Below are 20,630 nucleotides of genomic sequence, written 5' to 3' on the forward strand. Positions count from 1 at the left end.
TTTTCCTTCACACTTGAATGTCGCTACATGCAAATACTACTGGAGAGTGACAGCTTATTCGTTGTGCTTTTGAGAACGACCTTTCCCTGACTGAACTTAGCGTTTGGTGTGAACACAGACTCATGATGTGATATTAGTTTGCGGTTGGGGTCATCTCGTCCATGTTTAATTAGTTGGCTTCATATATTGAAATAATGATCATTCTGTTGTTTTATGTTTGTCACATCTATTGGTTGCTCTGGCACCTGCAGCAGGTGGCGTTCCCTGTACGGAGTTGGCGTCGTAGTCATGATAGAAACATGGGTTTGAATCCCAATTCTTGATGATTTTGTTTACCTTTGTCAGTACTATACCCATTCTTGTCAGTTTTACCAAAGCAGTAAACATGCATCTCTGATGTCACTGAAATACTGTTCTCACTCACCAGCTCGCTCGCTCACTCACTCACTCACTCACTCACTCACTCACTCACTCACTCACTCACTCACTCACTCACTCACTCACTCACTCACTCACTCACTCACTCACTCAAGTCTACTTTGACCTGTATATAAATCCATATCTTCAGACACCCGTGAAGGTTCAGGGGTAGAATAGGCCTTCAGCAACCCATGCCTGCTATAAAAGGTAACTATGCTTGTTGTAAGAGGCTACTTACAGACACCCCTACCTGCATATGACTGTGTGGTAAGAGGTGACTAATGGGATCGGGTGGTCAGGCTCACTGACTTGGTTGACACATGTCATTGGTTCCCAATTATGCAGGTCGATGCTCATGTTGTTGACCACTGGATTGTCTGGTCCAGACTCGATTATTTACAGACTGCCGCCATATTGCTGGAATATTACTGAGTCCTGTGTAAAACTAAACTCACTCACTCACCCATCTTGAAAAGTACTGATCAAATCATGGCCACCTGGACTGAAAGAAGTCTGTTCTACGTGGGAGGTACTGCAAACCATATTCCATACAAATTGGATATTTGTTCTTGGACCAAGGGCTATTGTTGAAACATGTCGAAGTGGAGGCAGTACTTACATAAACAGCCTGATATACATACAACTGATGTATTTGTCCTGTATTTGTCCTGATTGTCTGGTCATTGGTAACACATGTGCAACAGTATAGCTTGACCTCATTGCTCACAATTAATGATGTTAATGATGTTATAAGTCTATAGCAGTTTGTGTATATCAAAATTGTTTGTGTTGGGCCATGTTTACGTAGGTAGTGCTTTACAATTTCTAAGTGGCAATGATGTGTGAAGAAGTGTAGTTTGGACCAGACGGTCTTGTGATGAACATGAGCTTTCATCTACTCAGTTTGGATACATGATGGCATCTGTTAACCATGTCAGCCTGTTGAACTCTGTCCTCAACAGTATTGCACTCATATCACACTAATCAGAACTAGACAATCCCATGACTGATGCATGTGAATTTATTCAAATTTGACACATTGACGTTCGCCAACCATGTCAGCAATCGTGACCACCCGATTGCCTCTTACAAGTATGGTTTGCTAAAGTCAGGTCTAACTCAGATCTTTACATGTGTTATCTTTTGAAATACAGATGAATGAACATGAAGTCTTTCAAATAATCAACCATAGCTCAAGAAATCATGTGATACCTACAAGGAAATCAAACAGAACAGGGATAGCCTAGTGGTAAAAGTGTTTGCTCATCTCACCAAAGACCTGATTTGATTCCCCACAGAAAGTGTAAAGTCTGTTTGTGGTCTCCCCCACCATGATATTGCAAAAGTAGAGATGAAAGAACTGTTGCTCTCTCTCTCTCTCTCTCTCTCTCTCTCTCTCCCTGTCACTCACTCACTTCGAGCCCTTTACTGCACATCTCCTTGGTCTGAATGGCAGGTTTATTTGACAGCAGCACTGTACATGGTGGATCAGTGGGCCAGGAACATGGTCAGTCAACATAGGCTAGGTGTGAATATATCTCACAGGCCATAGAGAGCAGGCTGTCACAGCATTGCCACAAGACCCAGAACACATCACCCCTATGTGGTCTTGTGCACCTACAGCGACTATTTTCCCTGCCTTGTTTGTGTTCGTGCTTAGGCCATTTTGTGCCCATTTCTTCCCAGTGATGGATGTCAGGTGTTGGGCTAGAGGGACATATTGCTCATGTACAACCTGTCTGAGGCCACGATGGAGGATGGTTGAAGAAAGTAGCAAGATGGTGGGGAACGCTAACAATTACAGACACACGTCTGAAAATGGTGTATTAAAAATCCATAGTATATTTCACAGGGTACTGCATGTCTGATGTTCTTGTATCAAAAATTGTTCCAGTTCGATTCACATAATGATTACAGTATCATTGATTGATATGTCATATGTATTAGAAACATATGCTGTTGGAAATTCAGATTGTTTATTGCATCCAGAGGCTTTTTACAATAGCATTTTAATCTACAGACCCTCAGAATTTCTAATTTATCCTGATTATCTTATTTAAAGATTCTAAATTGATGAGGAAAAACATGGCCTTGTAATTCATAGGAATATAACTGCAGATCTCGGCCAATGGTAACCAGTGTTATTTGATACACCAAAACATCTTTGAAAACAGATGGTAAGGATATTTATTGAAAAAAAAAACATTACAAAGTTGTCTCCATGGTTGCTGGAAGATGTCAGAACGTCTCATTTTCGAAGCTGTTAGATTCAGAGATAGCAATAACTCACGCTTACAGGCAGATCACAGAACTCCATCAGGTGAAAAAAAATGACAGTAAATATAAATTCGCAAATTCGTGACTCATAGGTGCAAAAAGTTTGAACAGTCTAAGGTACTGCCGTGGTGCTGGTAGTTATCAGTGTTTGGTGGTCTATGTTTGGTGCAGGTGATGATAACAGCCTCAAAATGGGTCCAGGTCTTGGCACCTGGGATGCTGCAACCGATTTCAAATTATAGATCCAGATATAACAGTGTGATGCACTTGGAAATTGTGTTTTTATATGAAAATTAATCACACCTACATCTTGTGACGCAAATTGCTTGGAAAGGGCAACATCAATCATGTTCCATAGAAGTCAGATTTCGTACTTCTGAGTAGATATGAATTTTTTTTGTTTTATCTTTTTCAAAGTTAGCATGAATGCTGTATGAAAGGGAATGATTCTTTAAGTTTATGTTGCATCAGTTTAACGGAAACTGACTCGTTAAATAGTGAATTATTAATTCGAAATGAGGGAGGAACACATTATCAGGGCAGGCTAAGGGGATAACGTTTTTATATAAGAAACTTGAATTTATTGCCTTTGTTAAGCAGGTTGAGATTAGCGATAACGAAGGTGAGTAGCCAGGTAATTTGGGAGAATTCAGGAAGGTGAGATGTTGTTGGAATTGCTTTGTGTGGCCCTTGACAGCTTGGCAAACAAATCTTGGAAATGGATGCTGTAATCTTTCTTTGTGTTGCAGCCAGTTTTACGCTGCTGAAGTGGAGGTGAAACCATAGCAACTATCAATATTATTACTGTCGTTTCGTACACTTAATGTGGAAAAGGTGCCTCTCAATTTCTACCAATTACTTCAATGGTTTGTCAAAATTGACCAACTTATCAGAGATTTTTGCATCGCAGGCTCAGTGTTGTGCTTGACGTCTGCTTAGCAGCGTCTTGCTGTGTGTGTGGTTAAGATTGGATGGAAATGGTGGATATTTGCTAAAATAATATTTCTGATAGCATTATTTGCCCAGTCAATACAAGGGCTGAGATCGTCATGGAGGCAGAGTCTTTTGTTACTGTGACAATCACAGACAATTAGCAAGGGCCATTCATGGAAAAATATGACAGCTTGATGAGTGCACTAAATGAAAATTTGTACAGTCGGAGATATTGCAGAACCCCTGTCCACCGCCCCTCTGTCAGTCATAAGATTTGAAAAGTATAATTCCTAATGTGTGACATTGCAATTTTGTAAATGAAATCTTAACCTTTTATGCAAATTGTGAGAGCAACTGGTAGAACTGCACATGCCTACCCTTTTGCGAACACCTGGTGTCAGTGATTTTCAGTGTTCCATTTACATCAATCTCACCAGTCCAATCCTACAATCCTACATCCTATTGATCTTCAGTAACCCATGCTTGTCGACTTACCCGTGAAGATCCCAGTTGGAATTGATCTTCAGTAACCCATGCTTGTCGCCTTACCTGTGAAGATCTCAGTTGGAATTGATCTTCAGTAACCCATGCTTGTCAAAAGAGGCAACTAACGGGAACTGGTGGTCAGACTGGTATGACACGTCATCATATCCTGATTGCATAGGTCGATGCTCACTTGATTGTCTGGTCCAGACTCGACTATTTACTTACCGCTGCCATATAGCTGGAAAATTGCTGAGAGTGGCATAAAACTAAACTCACTCCCTCAAAGTACACACAAAAAAAAATCAATCTCTCTTATCAGATTATTGTATAAATATCTGGCATTGACATGTTATTTCAAAATTATGAAAAATGTGCATCTTTTACCTACATGGGAACAAGATGAAGTGTTTTATTGTTTATGTGTGGAGTCATTTTCAAAAGGAGGCCACTGACACAGAGCCAAGGGAAACACAGTATCATAACACAGTATCATAACACAGTGTTGATGGACGTTCAGCTTCTATTGCACCAATGTTCAGCTTCACTCTAAGCAAATACACAATCACCCTTTCATGTTGAAGATAATTGTACTATCTCGGTGAACAAGTATATTGCCAATTTAGCTGACACAGTCGATCATGCATGCCGATTTTGGAAGATTCTTTGGCCAAATTCTCGGTTGTATGACATAGGACCAATCAACTGTCACGATGTTTGGCATCATGGACACCCTGAAGCTGTAAGCCCCTTACGACGATATTTAGCAGATTTGCTGTAGTAGGTCGTGTGTGATTTTCATCCTGAATCACGCAAATTGCCTGTTAGTTGTCAGTCACGTGCATATGGCTGTGGGGACGCCAGCATGATCTGGTATTCTTCTTATTGAATCTGTGCTATGTCCTTGTTGGATATTTTGTGAACATCAACTTTGAGAAGAATATTGTTTGTGAATTATCTTTGGTGTTCACATCCACTTGTAAGAAAATGAACCTCCTTAGTCCTTTCCAGTGTAGAGAAATTTGCTCAAAGGCTGTTGTAAGTTTTTCCGGAAATATAGGTGTCAGAATTGTCTTAGCGCCAACATCCCTGTGTGAAGCAAGGCCCTTGGACAGATAAATACAGACTGTTTCTTTGCCAGAGAGAATGCTGAAGCTTGGAATACTAATGTTCTGTTTTGAAAAAAAAAAATATACATTCTGAAATTGAAAATGGATGTTAGTTTTCTCAGAGGCAAACTACAAAATACATGTAATCCATTGCCTTTCAGTGTTCTTTTCAAACAATTCACTAGCACTAGAGGTTAAGTGGACAGGTTAGTATGTGACGTTCTTCACCAGTAGTCCTTACTTTGTATTTGTAGTCAGAAAGTGGCAGTATTGATTGCCAGCTTAAGACAGACACAGTACTGGTAATTGAGAACACTGTTGCAGCAGTCCAAATGGGAGATGTTTCACTGAAGTCTCATTTACAGGCTTTGATGCTATTAATTGATGACAATCCCAATTCAAAAAAATGAAATTACATCACTCTTGTTGATTTATCTTTTAAATATTTCATCTGAAGTTGTTGACCCTTTTCTGATTGTTATTAAACGATTGCTTGTCCTGACCCAGTGTCAGTGAAACTGGATTTGGTTTCGTTGGCTTGAATTGTCATGTTAGCTGTTTTTTGAACGTCAACATTGGATCTGAAGATCTAAAAGGGAAGCTACAAGCTTTCACAGTTCATACCAACAATGATGTTGATTAGAGTCGTAATAATTTCTGGTTTTCACTTCCTTCTGAATGTTGTAGACGTTAAGGAAGTGTTATTGCTGCTTGAAGTGTTTGTGTAAAACAGAATCTGATCATATTCAAGGTTTTATATTGTGTCTACATTGGATAAGGAAATTTTAAACTTTCAGCATGCTTATACAATTTATTTATGAGATGGTAATGAAAAATCATTAACTTATTTGGTTAAAAGATTATTTTGCAAACATTATAGAACTGATTATCATGCATCATATTTTCATAATTATATTTATATGAACACGTTTTGTTCATTTTGTGATCATTCGTGTTGCCATTCCATTATTTTCTTTAACTTGTGTCCCTCCAAACTGTTTCTTAATCAAATATGGCCACCATCATTGTGTAACTCTAAACCTCCCAGCAGTCTTTAATATTTATGAATTCTATGATTTATTAACTCATGCTACAGTCATTTAGTCAGTACCAAAGTAATTACCCACTTGGAAATCCTTGACAACTTGTTAAGACCTTTGTTAAAAACCTTATCCCATGTTTGTAATAAGCCCTTTAGCTTCAGTAGGCTTTCGCCTAGCCCGAGGGTTGCATCTTTGTTGGAACCGCGAGCTGGGATATTGGATTCACAATCAGAAATATTGTTTTTGTCTTCTCTTCCAGTGTATTTATGGCACATGAAGGGGGTTTTCCAAGTTGATATTATACTGGATACGGATTGGAGACAGAATTACATCAAGGGACAAATGAACATGTATTCTAATTTGAGTAAAAATGTGGGTCTCAGTTTTATGACAGTTTTATGATCATGTTCACATATTTTAAGTGAAAATGACTTGTAAATTTTCGCAGTAAACTGACAGTTTTGGAACATTTGACAAGAACTCTCTGGGTTTTGCTGACAAGGGATTAGGCAGAATTATGATGCACTGAGGGACCTCTGATACGATTATGTTTGACTACCAGGTGAAAATTGATCCTAATTGCTACAGAAAGACAATTAAACTGGCAGCATTCAGAGATATGAATATACACCTTTATTATTTATGATGACAAAATGCCATGTGAATGGATGATTCTGTCCATGACGTGATGTCCGGTGAAATGCACAAACTGAAACTGACAACACAAAGCTGTGATATTGACATGATTTGGCAGATGACAGTTGCAGTTTGGCCTTTGTTAGGAACACCTCCGCTCTATTCCAGTGTTCATGTTCTTAATGAAGACATCAATACGTTGAAGGATTGTCATTTTGAAATATTGGATATGCACCAGGGTTAGGATTATGTTTTTGATTAATGATCCCCTAAATGTGACAAGATTTGGCATTTAGAACATGGCTTAAATCATTTGACAAAAATTATGTGATTCTTTTGTCAGCAAAGTAGTTAATACTGAACATTTCAGGAAGGGATAATTCACTCAGAATATTGCAGTTTTATGACTCTAGGAAGGTCATTGGGTGGGGACAGATTTGGTGCAGTGTATTAGAGACCTGAGATTGGAAATGTCGCTGGATTTCTCTCAAGGGTTGACAATGATCGCTTGTTGTCCTGGGGAAATGACATGATGCATTGCAGGTGTAAAATCTCAATAATCTTACCCTGTCCACTAAACGTTACAAGATTGGTTCCTGCGTAAGAAGACGGACAGTTCTCTATTAGCAAAAATGATTAGCAGCTGAATATTTTTTTATTTTCACTTTCTTTAATCTTCTTGAAAAAAGTGTAATATCATTACGGTAACAGTGGAAGTTGGCTTAATCTTAATTAAGCTGGAGTCAGTGTATCGTGTGTTTTTTTATGAGATTAGGTAATGGTGTAATCAAATTGAAATGTTGGGTCATGGTAGGGTCTCCTCCAGGAGTGACTACTGCCGGAGGACTGGCCAATCCGGGGTGTGGGTCAGATCAGATCACTGCCACAATGCTGGGTCTTCGTTAGGATTGTCACTGGCTTGACTCCTCTGTCTTTGTCCTCAGTGTGTGTGAACAAATCTAAACACCAGCGTCTGAATTGACAGCGTTGAAAAATAGGGTTCAGTTTTCTTAATAACCTCCCCAGATAATTATCTTTGTTCAAAATCTTTAGCAAATATCCTCCTAAGATCGGAGAATGAAATCAACTCTGCCCATGTTTGAAAAGAATTAAGTTCAGGATCGCAGATCTCATTCTCAAATGGTTTCATTTGGTTTGAGAGCATTTAATTTTGTGGGAAACAACATGGATTAAAATGATGATCTCCTTAAACCTTGGTGCTAAGTCTTTACCCAGAGAACCCAAATGAAAAACGAGTCCTGAGCTCAGCCTCTTCAATAAAACCAGACCTGGTGAGGCAGAAATATTTCGGTTATTATTTTTTCTGCAATTTTTCCAGAAAATGGTCACAAATCGGTGTTAAAGTTGGATTTAAATTTAAAATATTGACTGATTTTGAAGTAATTTAGTTTTTTTCTAAATTGATAATTTGTACATTGGTATAATTAGTTACTTGTAACGACAATTTAGTTATTATGCTGTTTCCTTTTGCCAAAAATGTCGCCAAAGGTGAACTGTGCCATAAATGAAATGCGTTCCATGATAGTTGGAGGGGTGAAGGTCAACTTCAAAGAGAGGCCAGACTTCAAAGACAAGCATTTCAAAACATGTTATGCATATTCTTATTCTCCGTTTTAATGGTTTTATTTATTGCTGGTATTCTGCTTGTGAGAACCATAAAGGAGTTATCCTTGTGAAAGAATAATTGAAACTTATAGGTAATTAACTTCAAACATTGCCCACGACCATGCAAGTTTTACTCAGAACAACTTTCCGAAAGGTTTTCATTATGAAAGAAATTTTAAGGGGAAATTGTAGTTTTGGGATCTGTTTGAATGTTGTCAAGTTTTATCAAAGTGTTTTTAAGCATTTTGATAACATTTTCAACAATCTCTTTCATCTGTTGATCATATTTACAAGTCTTGGAACCTTGTGTAATTCAAATTTTGTCATTTTATGTATGTTGCAGTGATTGAATCCTCAATTTGATATCCATCTGTTATTGTTGGTGATTAGATTCTCATTGAATCCTTTACAAATTGTTTAGTCAGATGTAATAAATGGGATTTTGGTAGCACCAAGCAGAATGGTAATTGGGTTCTTCTCTGCGTGGAAGAATGTGATTCTTCCCATAGGGCTGCGTTTGTTATTACAATGTCATTATTTAGAGTGAGAATTACTCTGGTGTTGAATAAAAATTCAATTCAAATACACAAAACTTTGCCGCTCTTCATCGCCAGCATTGAAGAAATGAATTGACAATGAACATGATTGTGAAAGACGCCGTGTCAGACTTAAAGTATGAGACTTTTAAAGTATGAGACTTGGCAAGGAGGGCGTTGATGTATTGACCAGTATTTTCAGCCAAGGAGGACCATTGTCCGTGCAGATCTATAGCCTTGTCCCTTAATATGGTAACTCTATCATGTTTCATCCTTTTCTGGTGCTGTCCAAATATTGATGTCCATTATTCTTGTTTCAGCTACTTCACAGAAGAAATTGACCTATCTGGACTGCAGGTGGATGTCGCGCTACGAAAATACCAATCCTACTTCAGAATGCCGGTCAGTTGAGATTTGTAATGTTTTTCTGCATTAACGTCTGTCTTACATTTTATGGTAGTTGATTGTAGAATACCCTTTTTTGTTGATGAGCAGTAATGATTTGTTATAGATTTCTGATAAATGGCATTCATCTTTTCTCTGATCTATTGGCTAATGTTGTATCAATATAAATATCAAATTAACCTGAGGTTATCAGGGTAGCCTAGTGGTTACAGTTCTTGCTCATCACACTGAAGATCCGGGTTCTATTCACCACATGGGTAGTCAAAGCCCACTTCTGGTGTACTCACCATGATTTTGGTGGAATATTGCTGAAAGCAGCATAACCCATACTCAGTCACTCCTTTGAATAAGGAACTTGCATGTTGCACAAAAAGCTGTTGAAAAAATGAAATTGACTGACGACATTGCCATGACACGTTGCATTACAAGGTGTTGATCTTCTGATTAAACCTGTTTGTTCCCAGGGTGAAGCTCAGAAGATTGAAAGATTGATGGAGGTAATGACACGTTTATAGAAGTCCTCATCCCCATGGCACCACTATCCAGTCCATTTTTTATGCTTCATGGAAATTACCAAAAGCAGATGAAATGGTCATCGTCATAACTTATTCAACATGTCGATAAAAAAATCTTAATTATTTATGCGTGATCATTTCCGGTGCATTAGCACAGAAGTCAAGCTTTCTTCCTTGCACATCTTTATAATGAACTTCTTATTAGCTTAGTGAAATTGTTTTTGACACAGAATGTTATAGTTGATTTATCATGATATAGAGAATTAACATACATGCATTCAATTCCCCTCTTGGGTACAATTTGTGAAGCCTACTTCTAGTGTCAGCTGTATTGCTAGAACATTGCTCACAATGTGACAGTTATTTAACCATGATATGTATAATCATGATACATAGTTATCTGGATACATAATCAGGATACATAATCTCAGTTACCTTGGTTGTGTGTATACATGTTATTTAATTAATTAATTTGAAATGTTCCCTTGTTCCATGGTTTTTAGACAGCTAAAAAAATAAAGTATCTGAAAATATAAAAACAAGATTTTTAAAGGCTTGAGAAAAAAATCTTTATGATAGGTTTACGTTACTTACACAGTACTTCCCCATTTGTTTGTTTATTTAAGATCTTGAAAAAAATCGTAATTTTTTTTTTTATTATTTAGGCAATACTTCCTAGTTTACAATGCAAAACTTCACAGTGTTATTTTAGAAAGGAAATATGTCTCAGAAATGCTCCTTGGTGGTCTATGAAATCTCTGTCCTGAACAGGTGCTTTGTTTCACTCCCTGTTGTAGAGATAGCAAACATGCAAAAGAGAATGTTTCTTTTTTCAAGACCTGCAAAAAGCATTTCTTTGTCAGGGAGTAAGGGCCACCATTTTTTGTATGAAATGAAGGCACCTTTGAACTACTGTGGCCAGATAGGCTGACCCAGCTGTTGTTTTTATTATCTCAGAACAACAAAAATAAGAAGCCTAAATCCTGGGAATGTCTCTTGTAGGAATACTCAGATCTTTGGGTGGCGTGTTTAAGAAATGAGAAATAGGTTTTGGGCTGGGTTATCTTTGGTTTGAGATGGGTAATTATATCGAGAAACCTAATGGAATGCTTTTTGCAGGGGAAAAACTTGCTGTTGATAATTTGTTAGGAACCCAGACGTGTTTTGAAATAGTCTGAATTCTAGGACTTGTGACCAGAACAGCTAGACGAATTCCTGAACTTTGGGCCACAGTAATATATAGCTGTGCCAATAAAACTACAAAAAATATTGATCTTGTATCTTACATGTCTCTGAAATACAAAGTTGAAAATGAACGACATTGAACCTTGTGTCCAACAAGGCCAAAAGTATATTTTATATGGTATTTTAGTATGTCTATGTATTTCTGAGTCTAGGCAGGCGGACAATGTTTTGTGTAAAGATGGTTCAGTAGTTGCGATGTAATCGTTTTAGCAGACAGCATGTTGATTGAAATCTTCATCCAGATAATGTTTGTTTGACAAAAAGGAGAGGCATGTATTAAGGAATGAAAATCAGAATGTTAGCGGTACATGGAAAATGAAACTATTATCCTCCTGAAAGCTTGATGTTAGCACAAGTGTGTTTATGATAACAGAACAAAATGTTTTTAATTTACCGGTAAATATGATTTGCCATTGTCCTTCCATGGATTTGTCCCAAACTACTCTGAACTTTTTGAAGGTAGCTGAAAATATCATTCCCCTAAAAGTTTGAAGTTAACACTGCTAATTTGTCAACGATAACAGAACAAAAATGTTTTCAGGTTAAATAAGATTTCCCAGTGTAGTCTTTATTCATTTTGCTCCTAACCACCCCGAGCATTTTGAAGGTAACTGTTCAATTTCAAGTCTATCCAACCAGCAGGTTTGAACTGTGCATTGTTGTCTTGCAGGCATTTGCTGACCGATACTGTGTGTGTAACCCTGACCAAATCAAGAACTTCAAGAACACGGACACTATCTTCCTCCTGGCCTTCGCCATCATCATGCTCAACACTGACCTCCACAATTCCAACATTAAACATGACCGCAAGATGAAACTGGAAGACTTCATAAAGAACCTCAGAGGTATGTAGCTTCACTATCAACATGATTGAAAAGTGGTGACACTACTTACAGACACCCCTACCTGCATATGACTGTGTGGTAGGAGGTGACTAATGGGATCAGATGGTCAGGAACGCTGACTTGGTTGACACATGTTATCGGTTCCCAGTTGCACAGGTCGATGTTCATGTGTTGATCACTGGAGTGTCTGGTCCACACTCGATTATTTACAGACCGCCTCCATATAGCTGTAATGTTGCTGAGTGTGGTGTAAAACTGAACTCACTCTGTGTGAGCGAGGCAGTGGGTAGCCTAGTGGTTAAGGCATTTGCTCATCATGCTGAAGACCCAGGTTCGATTCCCCACATGGGCACAATGTGTGAGGACCATCTCTGGTGTTACCCCATGCTTATATTGCTGGAATATTACTAAAGGTGGCATAAAACTCAGCTCACTCACTCTCTGTGTGGGTGTGCTGATGTGTTGCCTTGAGCTGTACAATGTAGTATCAAGGGTGTCACTGGCCACAAACTAGCCACTCCCAGCTGTCTGTAGATGCCTTGAGCTGTATGATATAGGCACATGCAGTCATTACCTAGATGTAGCAGGGAGTAGAGTCATCCCGCAGATGACATACTTACCAAGTGAGCTTGCTGACAGGATTAACCTCTTTGGTGATGTGGACAAGGCATCCGACTTCGAATGAGAAGATCCACGGTTTGAATCCCAGCATGGGACATTTTATGCAGCAACATGAGGACTACCATCCTCTGACCATGTGCATGGGTGATGCCACAGATACTGTGTGTGTATGCTGTGAAGCTGCACGATGTAGAGTGCAGCCTGTCACTTCATGTGAGTGGGTGAGAAGGGGCATAATTACTCCTCCGTTGATGCCTGATGACGCATAACATAGCATGCCATCATCTCTCCATGATAGAATAACATAGACAAGAACACCCAAATATTTAATTCCATTTTACGATTTATTTACGTCAGAGTAGGCGTAGTGATATAACCTTCCAGCCCACGGTTTGTTTATGAAATGCTGGCAATGAATGCCCTTCAGTTGAGAATTAGGATTAGACGTGTCAAAAGTGCCTATCAGAGTATATAGTTTACATAGCTTTTGATAACTGATAGTGTTTAAATTGCAGTCTCACGTGAACCTGTTGAGAACAGCTCTGATAGGAGCATGGAAATCTTGAAAAAGATGGATATTTGATACTGAAATCATGTCAACAGTTCAGTTACTGTTGAAATAACTTAAATATCAGTTAATTTACAAAAATGGAGTCTCACTCTTAGCAAAATCACAGGGTTATCCACAGGTTAAATAAGTAGAATAAGCAGGGGATACTTGTTTGAGGCTGTTTTGTATGGAGGTTGACATGGGTTCTAATTACTTTAATCAATGGACTCTTAAAATTTTACTGTTTTACATTAGGGCGATGATAAGGACTTCTTGACTCTCATGGTTAATTACAAACTGGGTTGTGTACATACAAGCAACATGTTTGAATATGCTTAAGACAGCAGATGTTTCCTTCTCAGGAAATCTCTCCTCCTGCTGGGTGGGTGGGTCTGTGTTATCAGTCCCAGGTCCTGTTTCTGTGACCTTCCAGGGGTCACCATTTATATTGTTGTCATCATGATGTGCTATGAACAGGCTGGTTCCACTGTCTGCCCGTTTCCTGAAAGTTTCATACAGTTTCATATTAACAGTCTTGAGCAGACAGACTTTTCTTACCTCTATGTTAAGTGTGCTTGCACTTTGCGTAAAGAAGATGAAATTAGTGTGGGCTATCTTTCATGGATGATATTTATTCTCTCAATGATTTTGTTAAAATTCCAGTGAATTCTTATCCAGTTTTGCCAGCCAAGTGAAAAGATTTACTGAAATGGGGAGCCAATTGGCTCTTTTCAAATCAGTTCCTGAGATAAGGCTCTCTGGCTGACTTGCAGAGTGTCTGTGATTTAATAAGGGTTTAACGAAAGTGTTAGTGTAGTTGACCAGTGCATCAAGTGGATGTCAAACTGAAGGAATCTCTTATGTAATCCTCCCTTCCCTGTCTCCTGGTCTGATAAAGGCATCTGGCTCATCTTTCCAGTATTATCAGTTGAACTGAATACAGGTTCAGGGCTTGTAGGATTATCATGGCATTCTGTTACAGCATAAATATCTTTTTGATGGGCTAAAGATATTTTGTTTTGGGAACCAGTATGAAGAATGGTCTAATAATAGTAGGGCATTGTGCACCTTTAATCTTGCCCTTATATATATCCATGGTCAGGGCTTATAATCTTGTAAGTATGGCCCTCAACTATGCTGTTTATGTTGAGATAACATTACAGTGTTTATAAATGCTTGCTGCTGTTTACACAGGAGATACTCCTTGTACTTTTTTATGAGAAGAATGCATTGATCAAAACTAACTCACACAGTGCAATTGGGAAAGAGACAAAATAAGACCAGGCCATTTCATTAGATTATGTGTTCAGGTGGTTAGAAGATTACTTGTTACATTAAATAACATTTTGTGTCAGACTGATAATTAGGGGTTTTTTTAAATTAAATGATTGTTTTAATACCTCAGTTTCATCCAGTGCTATATAGACAAGATCTTTAGCTTAGTTAGTTTAAAAATCTGTCAGCATTAAAAATCAACATTTTCAACAAGTTAATAGAAAACATTATAACATATTGAAATGATTTTAGATACAATATTTCTGATTCCTCTGTCTGCTAAGTTAATTCTTCTACAACAAAAACATGTTTGTAGAACAGTTTAACTTCACAACTAGCCAGACACTTTCTTCAAACTCCCATGGAGATAACATTTTGAAAAACAATAAAATCTGAAATCATTTTTTTTAATATGTCTCTTTCACCATCATCCAGTTTAGACTTTTTACAATCAATAGGTTTTTTTGCCTTATCAGCTTGTTAACCCGTCTACATTTTAACAAAATGTTCTTGTAGAAATTAAGACCATCAGTGACACACATTTTAGAAGTAAAAAAGAATAATTATATTGTTATTGACTCTACTCTATAACCTATTGACGATAACAGTTTGCATTCCTCTTTTTATTTTGTTGTTAATTATATGCATACACAACAGCTCCTGTCAATCATTTCCCTCTAAATCACTTCCTTGTCTCATGAATATTATTCATTTGCATATTTGAGATTGCTGTTTTAGGTGATTGAAGTGTGGTTTGTTTAACGATAGGTACTGTAGACAGGGATATGTGTATTTAAAGAGGGTGGACTTGGCGCAGGCGACTGCTAGCTTCCGGATAACAACAGACTGGAGACAGCAGGGAAATGCCTTGTATTTTTTCAAGGGTTTGAATTTTTTAGGGAAGAAGGCGTAAATGATTTGCCAGACCTTGTGCCTAATGAAGTGTAATTCTATCAGGACTGGCATCATGTTTTTCCTAACACACATGTCGTTGGTTGTATAGCTGCAAATATACTTCCATCTTGCACATTAGTAGCCTTGCTTTAAGTCTTTACTGAGTGATAGGTTTGTGGATGTTCAGAAATTCTGGTCTTAGAAATTTGATAATTTGCTAGGTGTGATGGCGTAGAATAGTGGGTAAGCATTCGCTTGTTATGAAGAAGACAGGGTTTGATTTCCTGGATGGGTACAGTGAAGCCCATTTCTGGTGTCCCCTGCAGCAATATTGCTGGAATATTGCTAAAAGCGGCGTAAAACTCACTGACTCACTCACAATTTGTGATGAGATTCAGTAAGTCGGGCCAAGTTGTAGAGAACAGTTTTGTGAAAATAGCATGTATGTCAAGCAAGGAAGTTGACAGGAGATTTAGTAGATGGTAATGAAGTGGGGTCAGGATCAGTTGACCTGTGACTAGTACGTGTTCACATGATCTTAATGCTGACGATGTCCATGTAAAGACACCATTAGCTTTGTTGACTACGTGATGCTGAATATAGTTGGACATGTGTTCATCTTCCTGACATCTGCTGTGTGGATGTTAGCCATTGTGAATGGTATGACCTGATTATTGTTTTGAATGATTATTTCTAGATTCTGTCAATACAAACAAAAAGGACGGGTGTTCTTACTGCTTTAGTATTTGAATAGATGTAATTTTGATTGTCACAAATACACCCTTATATACTGAAAAGGAACATCAGTGAGATGTGAGATCCTGAAGCGGAGAGAGTAAAGACTTCCTTTATTTAGGGCTTCAGGTTGCAGGGAAGGCCTCAGCAGTAGGGAAAATAATGTGGCTTGAGACAGACTTTCTGTACTGCCAGCTCATCCAGACTTGGCTCTTTTTGGGATCAAATTACTTTTCTTCCATTGTCTTTGCATTCAGTACAGATTTGGAGCAAGGCTATCTTTCACCAACTGAACATGTACAAAGTGTTTCACTTTGACCAGATGCATCAGTGAAATACGGAGGACATGTTTGAAATTTGAAATTTTGTACTCGCTTCAACCTTTCATATGCTTTTGTTGTGTTGTTAGAATTGCATGATGGATTAGAACAAGCTTTTCATACATCAGCAATTTGTTTTATGTGAAATTTACTGTCTGAGTTAGTGTGTTTTTATATTTGTTTAATCATGCCACATGGGTATTTGTTAAAAAGAGCAGAAAAATTGCTTCCGTTTGAATGGTAACATTATGGATTTCATTTGACAGAACAGACTTTAAAGTATCTAAATTAATGGCTATCTGTGAGGAACTCAACTGAGGAATGAGAGTAATCAATAATTGCATATCATTGCTAAGCAATCAGCTCATCCCTCAGCACTGTGCCAAAGAGTGGTTAAAAGTACATCAAGGTCACTTATAATATTCACAAAGTATTTTATATCACCCACATTGCTTAATGGCAGTGTTGATTAACACATATAGAATGTTTGGTTGGAAAGTCCAAGGACATGGAGTCCTTGGCGATTCCTGATAGTCTGATCGGTGTTGATTTGTCTGGTCACAATGCCTGCAAGTCTGTGTTAGACTGTATCTGGGTCCCGCTGGTCTTGTCCTGTGTCAGTTAGTCTGATCGACCCAAGACTGATGCTTATTGGTGGTGGCGATGGCGGTGGCGATGGCTGTGAGGGTGTTTCCACATCAGTGCCTGTGGTAATTGCTTGTCTTCCTCCATGTGTTCCTCTGTGATCTGTGATGGTCTGGCCCTCCCGTACTGACAGACACACAACTATTTTGGGGACATTTGGCAAGCATGAATATATGCATGTAGAGCTTGCTGACTTAGTTCAACCTCTTACAACAAAAATAGTAAATCTTCGTCCAAATTGCCAACATGAATGCTGGTTAACACTTCAGGACGTCATGAATTATCATGAAGAACACAATTTGTCCAAAGTGCAAATGGAAAAGCTCCTGATGAAACACCTTATGAAATATTTATATGTTTTATCTTGGACAGGTTATTTCCTCAGCCTGATCTGTACATGTGTATTGGCAAGGTTGAGTAGATAAGTAATTTGCTTGCATAAGATGTCCCCATGGTAGGATGTAAATCACTTCAGTTCTGTTCTACCTCAGATTTTATCATCTCATTTGGGAGATAGATGAGTATGTCTATGGCCAATACTGTTCCTGTTATCTGTAATTCCAGCTTGCCTCTAACAGTGGATTTCTTCTCCATATCTCTCAGTGATTTTGCCAAATTCATTCATCTTAATGGTTGTGCTCTATCATCTCTTCTCAACAGTTGAGAAGTATTATCACCAAGACTTATTCATTGCTTAATAGTCGTGGAAATATATATTTTACTGGTTGTGAGATTTGATTTTCAAAACTAATACCTTTTGTCAAGAAAATCAAGGGTTTCATTGTCCATACACAGTCGCTTCAGACATGGTTCAAATATAGAACATATAGACTCACAGTGTTGAACATGGCAGTGGCTATGCTTCCCATAATTTTCTCCCAAACATGAAGAAAATATTAGCTACAAAACCCTGTCTTTTATGATTGAACATATGAACTAAGTCGTAAACTAGACATCTTTCCTTATCTGATTTCACCAGCAAGAACTGATCAGAAATAGATAATGGCTGAAGACATTCAAAGCATTCATTGTGTCACCCACTCAGGAACCGTTAAACGTAGCTTGAGGGAATGCATCACAACACCAGTTTAACTCTAAGTGATCATCAACTTCATCTGATTGAACACTTCACACTTGACTTTAATGCTGACTTCAGTATAGCTTGTAGCTAGTTGTTAGGCCCTGCTCAGTGGTAGTGGAATCATTTCTTGAAATAACGCTAAATGATTTTCCTGCTCATTCATTGTCATCAGTGAGTGAAAAAGGAAAGATTTTCTGTAAAAACAAGAATTACGTAGATATTCCTGTGGCAGGATTCTTATTCAACTGTGTAGAAAGCAGAGCTGAGTCTGTTATAGATCCTATCAGTTCTAATGACTAGTCTGCTGAAGTATGTTTACTTTCCTATAAATATCAGTTGGTTCACAGGTGTATAATTTGTGTACGATCATGCGAGTGTCTAAAATATTAAGGATGAACTTCGGGTAGTTATGTCAGGAAAGTTTAATCATTTGCTATTCACTCCACTGAGTTTCATCCCTTTCTCATGACAGGATCGGTTGTATGAAGGTTTGGATCCTAGATATGTGTATAGTGCTTAGTCTATCAGAATCAGCACTATACATCTGCTAGTTCATTCACAAAGCAGAAAGCATTTGCAAGCTGAGTCCCTTTGGATTTCGCATCTCCAAAAGATGCTGTGATAATATTGAAATACTTTTCAAACTACAGAACTTTACTCACTCAAATCTGGTCTGATCCAGCCAGACATCATTCACCCTTCCAGGTTAGTGAAATGGTTGTCATTAAAGGAGTTAGCAGGGTTGCATGAAAGGACTTTAAGTTCCAATCTACAATCCCATTTAATCTTGGACAGGAACATTCAGCCTATTGATTTTGTGGAAGCAGCACTTCTTTGAAGCTTGGAGTATGTTGAATTCCTCACGGGGGCTGTAATGCGTCTAACAGTTAGGTCAGTAGATAGTTATTCTAAGAAAACTGATGCCAAGGAGATGTCAGTCCAGGATGGTCATTAAAACCTCCTCAAGAAGCTTTTTACAATTAGGTTGGGACTGACAGACAAGGTATTGCTCACCTTTGGTTGTCCATTTTCTTGGTGTGGTATAAATAGTGAAATTTTCCCTGTGGGTAAATTCTAACAAAGTTCTCGGTAACAAGACATTTTCATAATATGAAATGGTAGAATCCTTCAAGAATTGTGTTGAACATGAATAGTCTCATTGTGGTATGATTTATGAGATGGGAATAACAGTTTATCGCCCAGGCTGGCATGTGATATGGAGAATCATCATGTGTGTTATGAATAAATGGAAAATGGCAGATGTGTAAGAAGATCATGGATTACATGTCACACTGGATCCTATGCAGGTCATTCTAGTCAAAATTATGTGTTGTACACAGCCGCTCTGGGAAATATTTGAGCTTCATGAGTGAATGTGTGAGTGAGGTTTTGCTGCCGCTTTTAACAATATTCCAGCAGTATTACTGCAGCGTACACCAGAGATGGGCTTTTCACATTGTACCCATGTGGGGCATCAAACCTGTGTCTTTGGTGAGAAGAGCGAACGCTTGACCACTATTCTACCCCACTACCTTTGAGCTTTATTAAGGCGGGTGGTAAGTTACCTAGCCTCTACGATGCAATCCATGGATCGACATTATGCTGTATGCAACACAAACTTGCGATGTCATGCATTTAGCGAAGAACTAAACCTGTCAGACAGATCCATTTAGTTCCCTCAAGATGTGCCACAAGATGTCAAGATGTGTCCATCTCAGCTGTGGGTACTCGGCTGACATTTATCCTTTAATCCAGTTTACATCCACCAGCTGAGGAAGATGGACGAGATTAGTCTGAGGCATGTCTGTTGTATTTATCTACTTGGATGTAGGTATGAAACATGGACAACCTTTCGTGACATTTCACTGACCCCCCTAACATAGCGATGGTGGTTCTGATTCTGGGGTCAGTTTATGCTAGCACTGATTCAGTCCTGATCTCATGTGGTCTGTTGTCTGTGGAAGGAAGCCTGGAGCCACCATGGTCTTCTCATCATTGTATCACTTTAGACAGGTACTGATTAGCCAGGCTGATGGAAAATAAGTGGACTGGTACATAGCTTGGCTTCAGACACCATCCAGAACAACTAGAAATGATATTTGTATCCCAGGATCAAAGCCATCTTTCTGAAGACATAACACCGAAGACCTGGGTTCTATTCCCCACATGGGTACTAAGTGTGAAGCCCATTTCTGGGGTTTTCCAAATTGTTGGAATAATGTTAAAATAGTGTAAAATGTCACTCAGTCACTCACTTCATGTGAGCCTGGAGTTGGCAGTTATTGAGAAACAAACACCTTGGCAGCGGATCCAGTTTAGAATTATTTCTGTCATAAAACAATTGCTTTCCATCCTGCATTCTGTTTGTATGTCCAACCATTTAATTATCTTTCAGAACTAATCTTGACAGTGCCATGGCTGTTTCTTATCTTTTAT

General features: G+C 38.4%; 1 protein-coding gene across 4 annotated transcripts in view; it reads left to right on the forward strand.

The window, feature by feature from the left end:
• LOC137297027 (IQ motif and SEC7 domain-containing protein 1-like) overlaps positions 1-20,630 on the forward strand; it is a 175,105-nt gene that overhangs the window by 132,258 nt on the left and 22,217 nt on the right. For all 4 annotated transcript variants that reach the window (XM_067828974.1, XM_067828973.1, XM_067828975.1 and 1 more), the window contains exons 4-6: positions 9,384-9,465; positions 9,933-9,965; positions 11,899-12,073. In XM_067828974.1, coding sequence (XP_067685075.1) covers positions 9,384-9,465; positions 9,933-9,965; positions 11,899-12,073 — 290 coding nt within the window. The remainder of the gene's footprint in view (positions 1-9,383; positions 9,466-9,932; positions 9,966-11,898; positions 12,074-20,630) is intronic.

This window comes from Haliotis asinina, chromosome 9, assembly GCF_037392515.1.
Source record: "Haliotis asinina isolate JCU_RB_2024 chromosome 9, JCU_Hal_asi_v2, whole genome shotgun sequence".
NCBI classification, from domain to species: Eukaryota; Metazoa; Mollusca; class Gastropoda; order Lepetellida; family Haliotidae; genus Haliotis; species Haliotis asinina.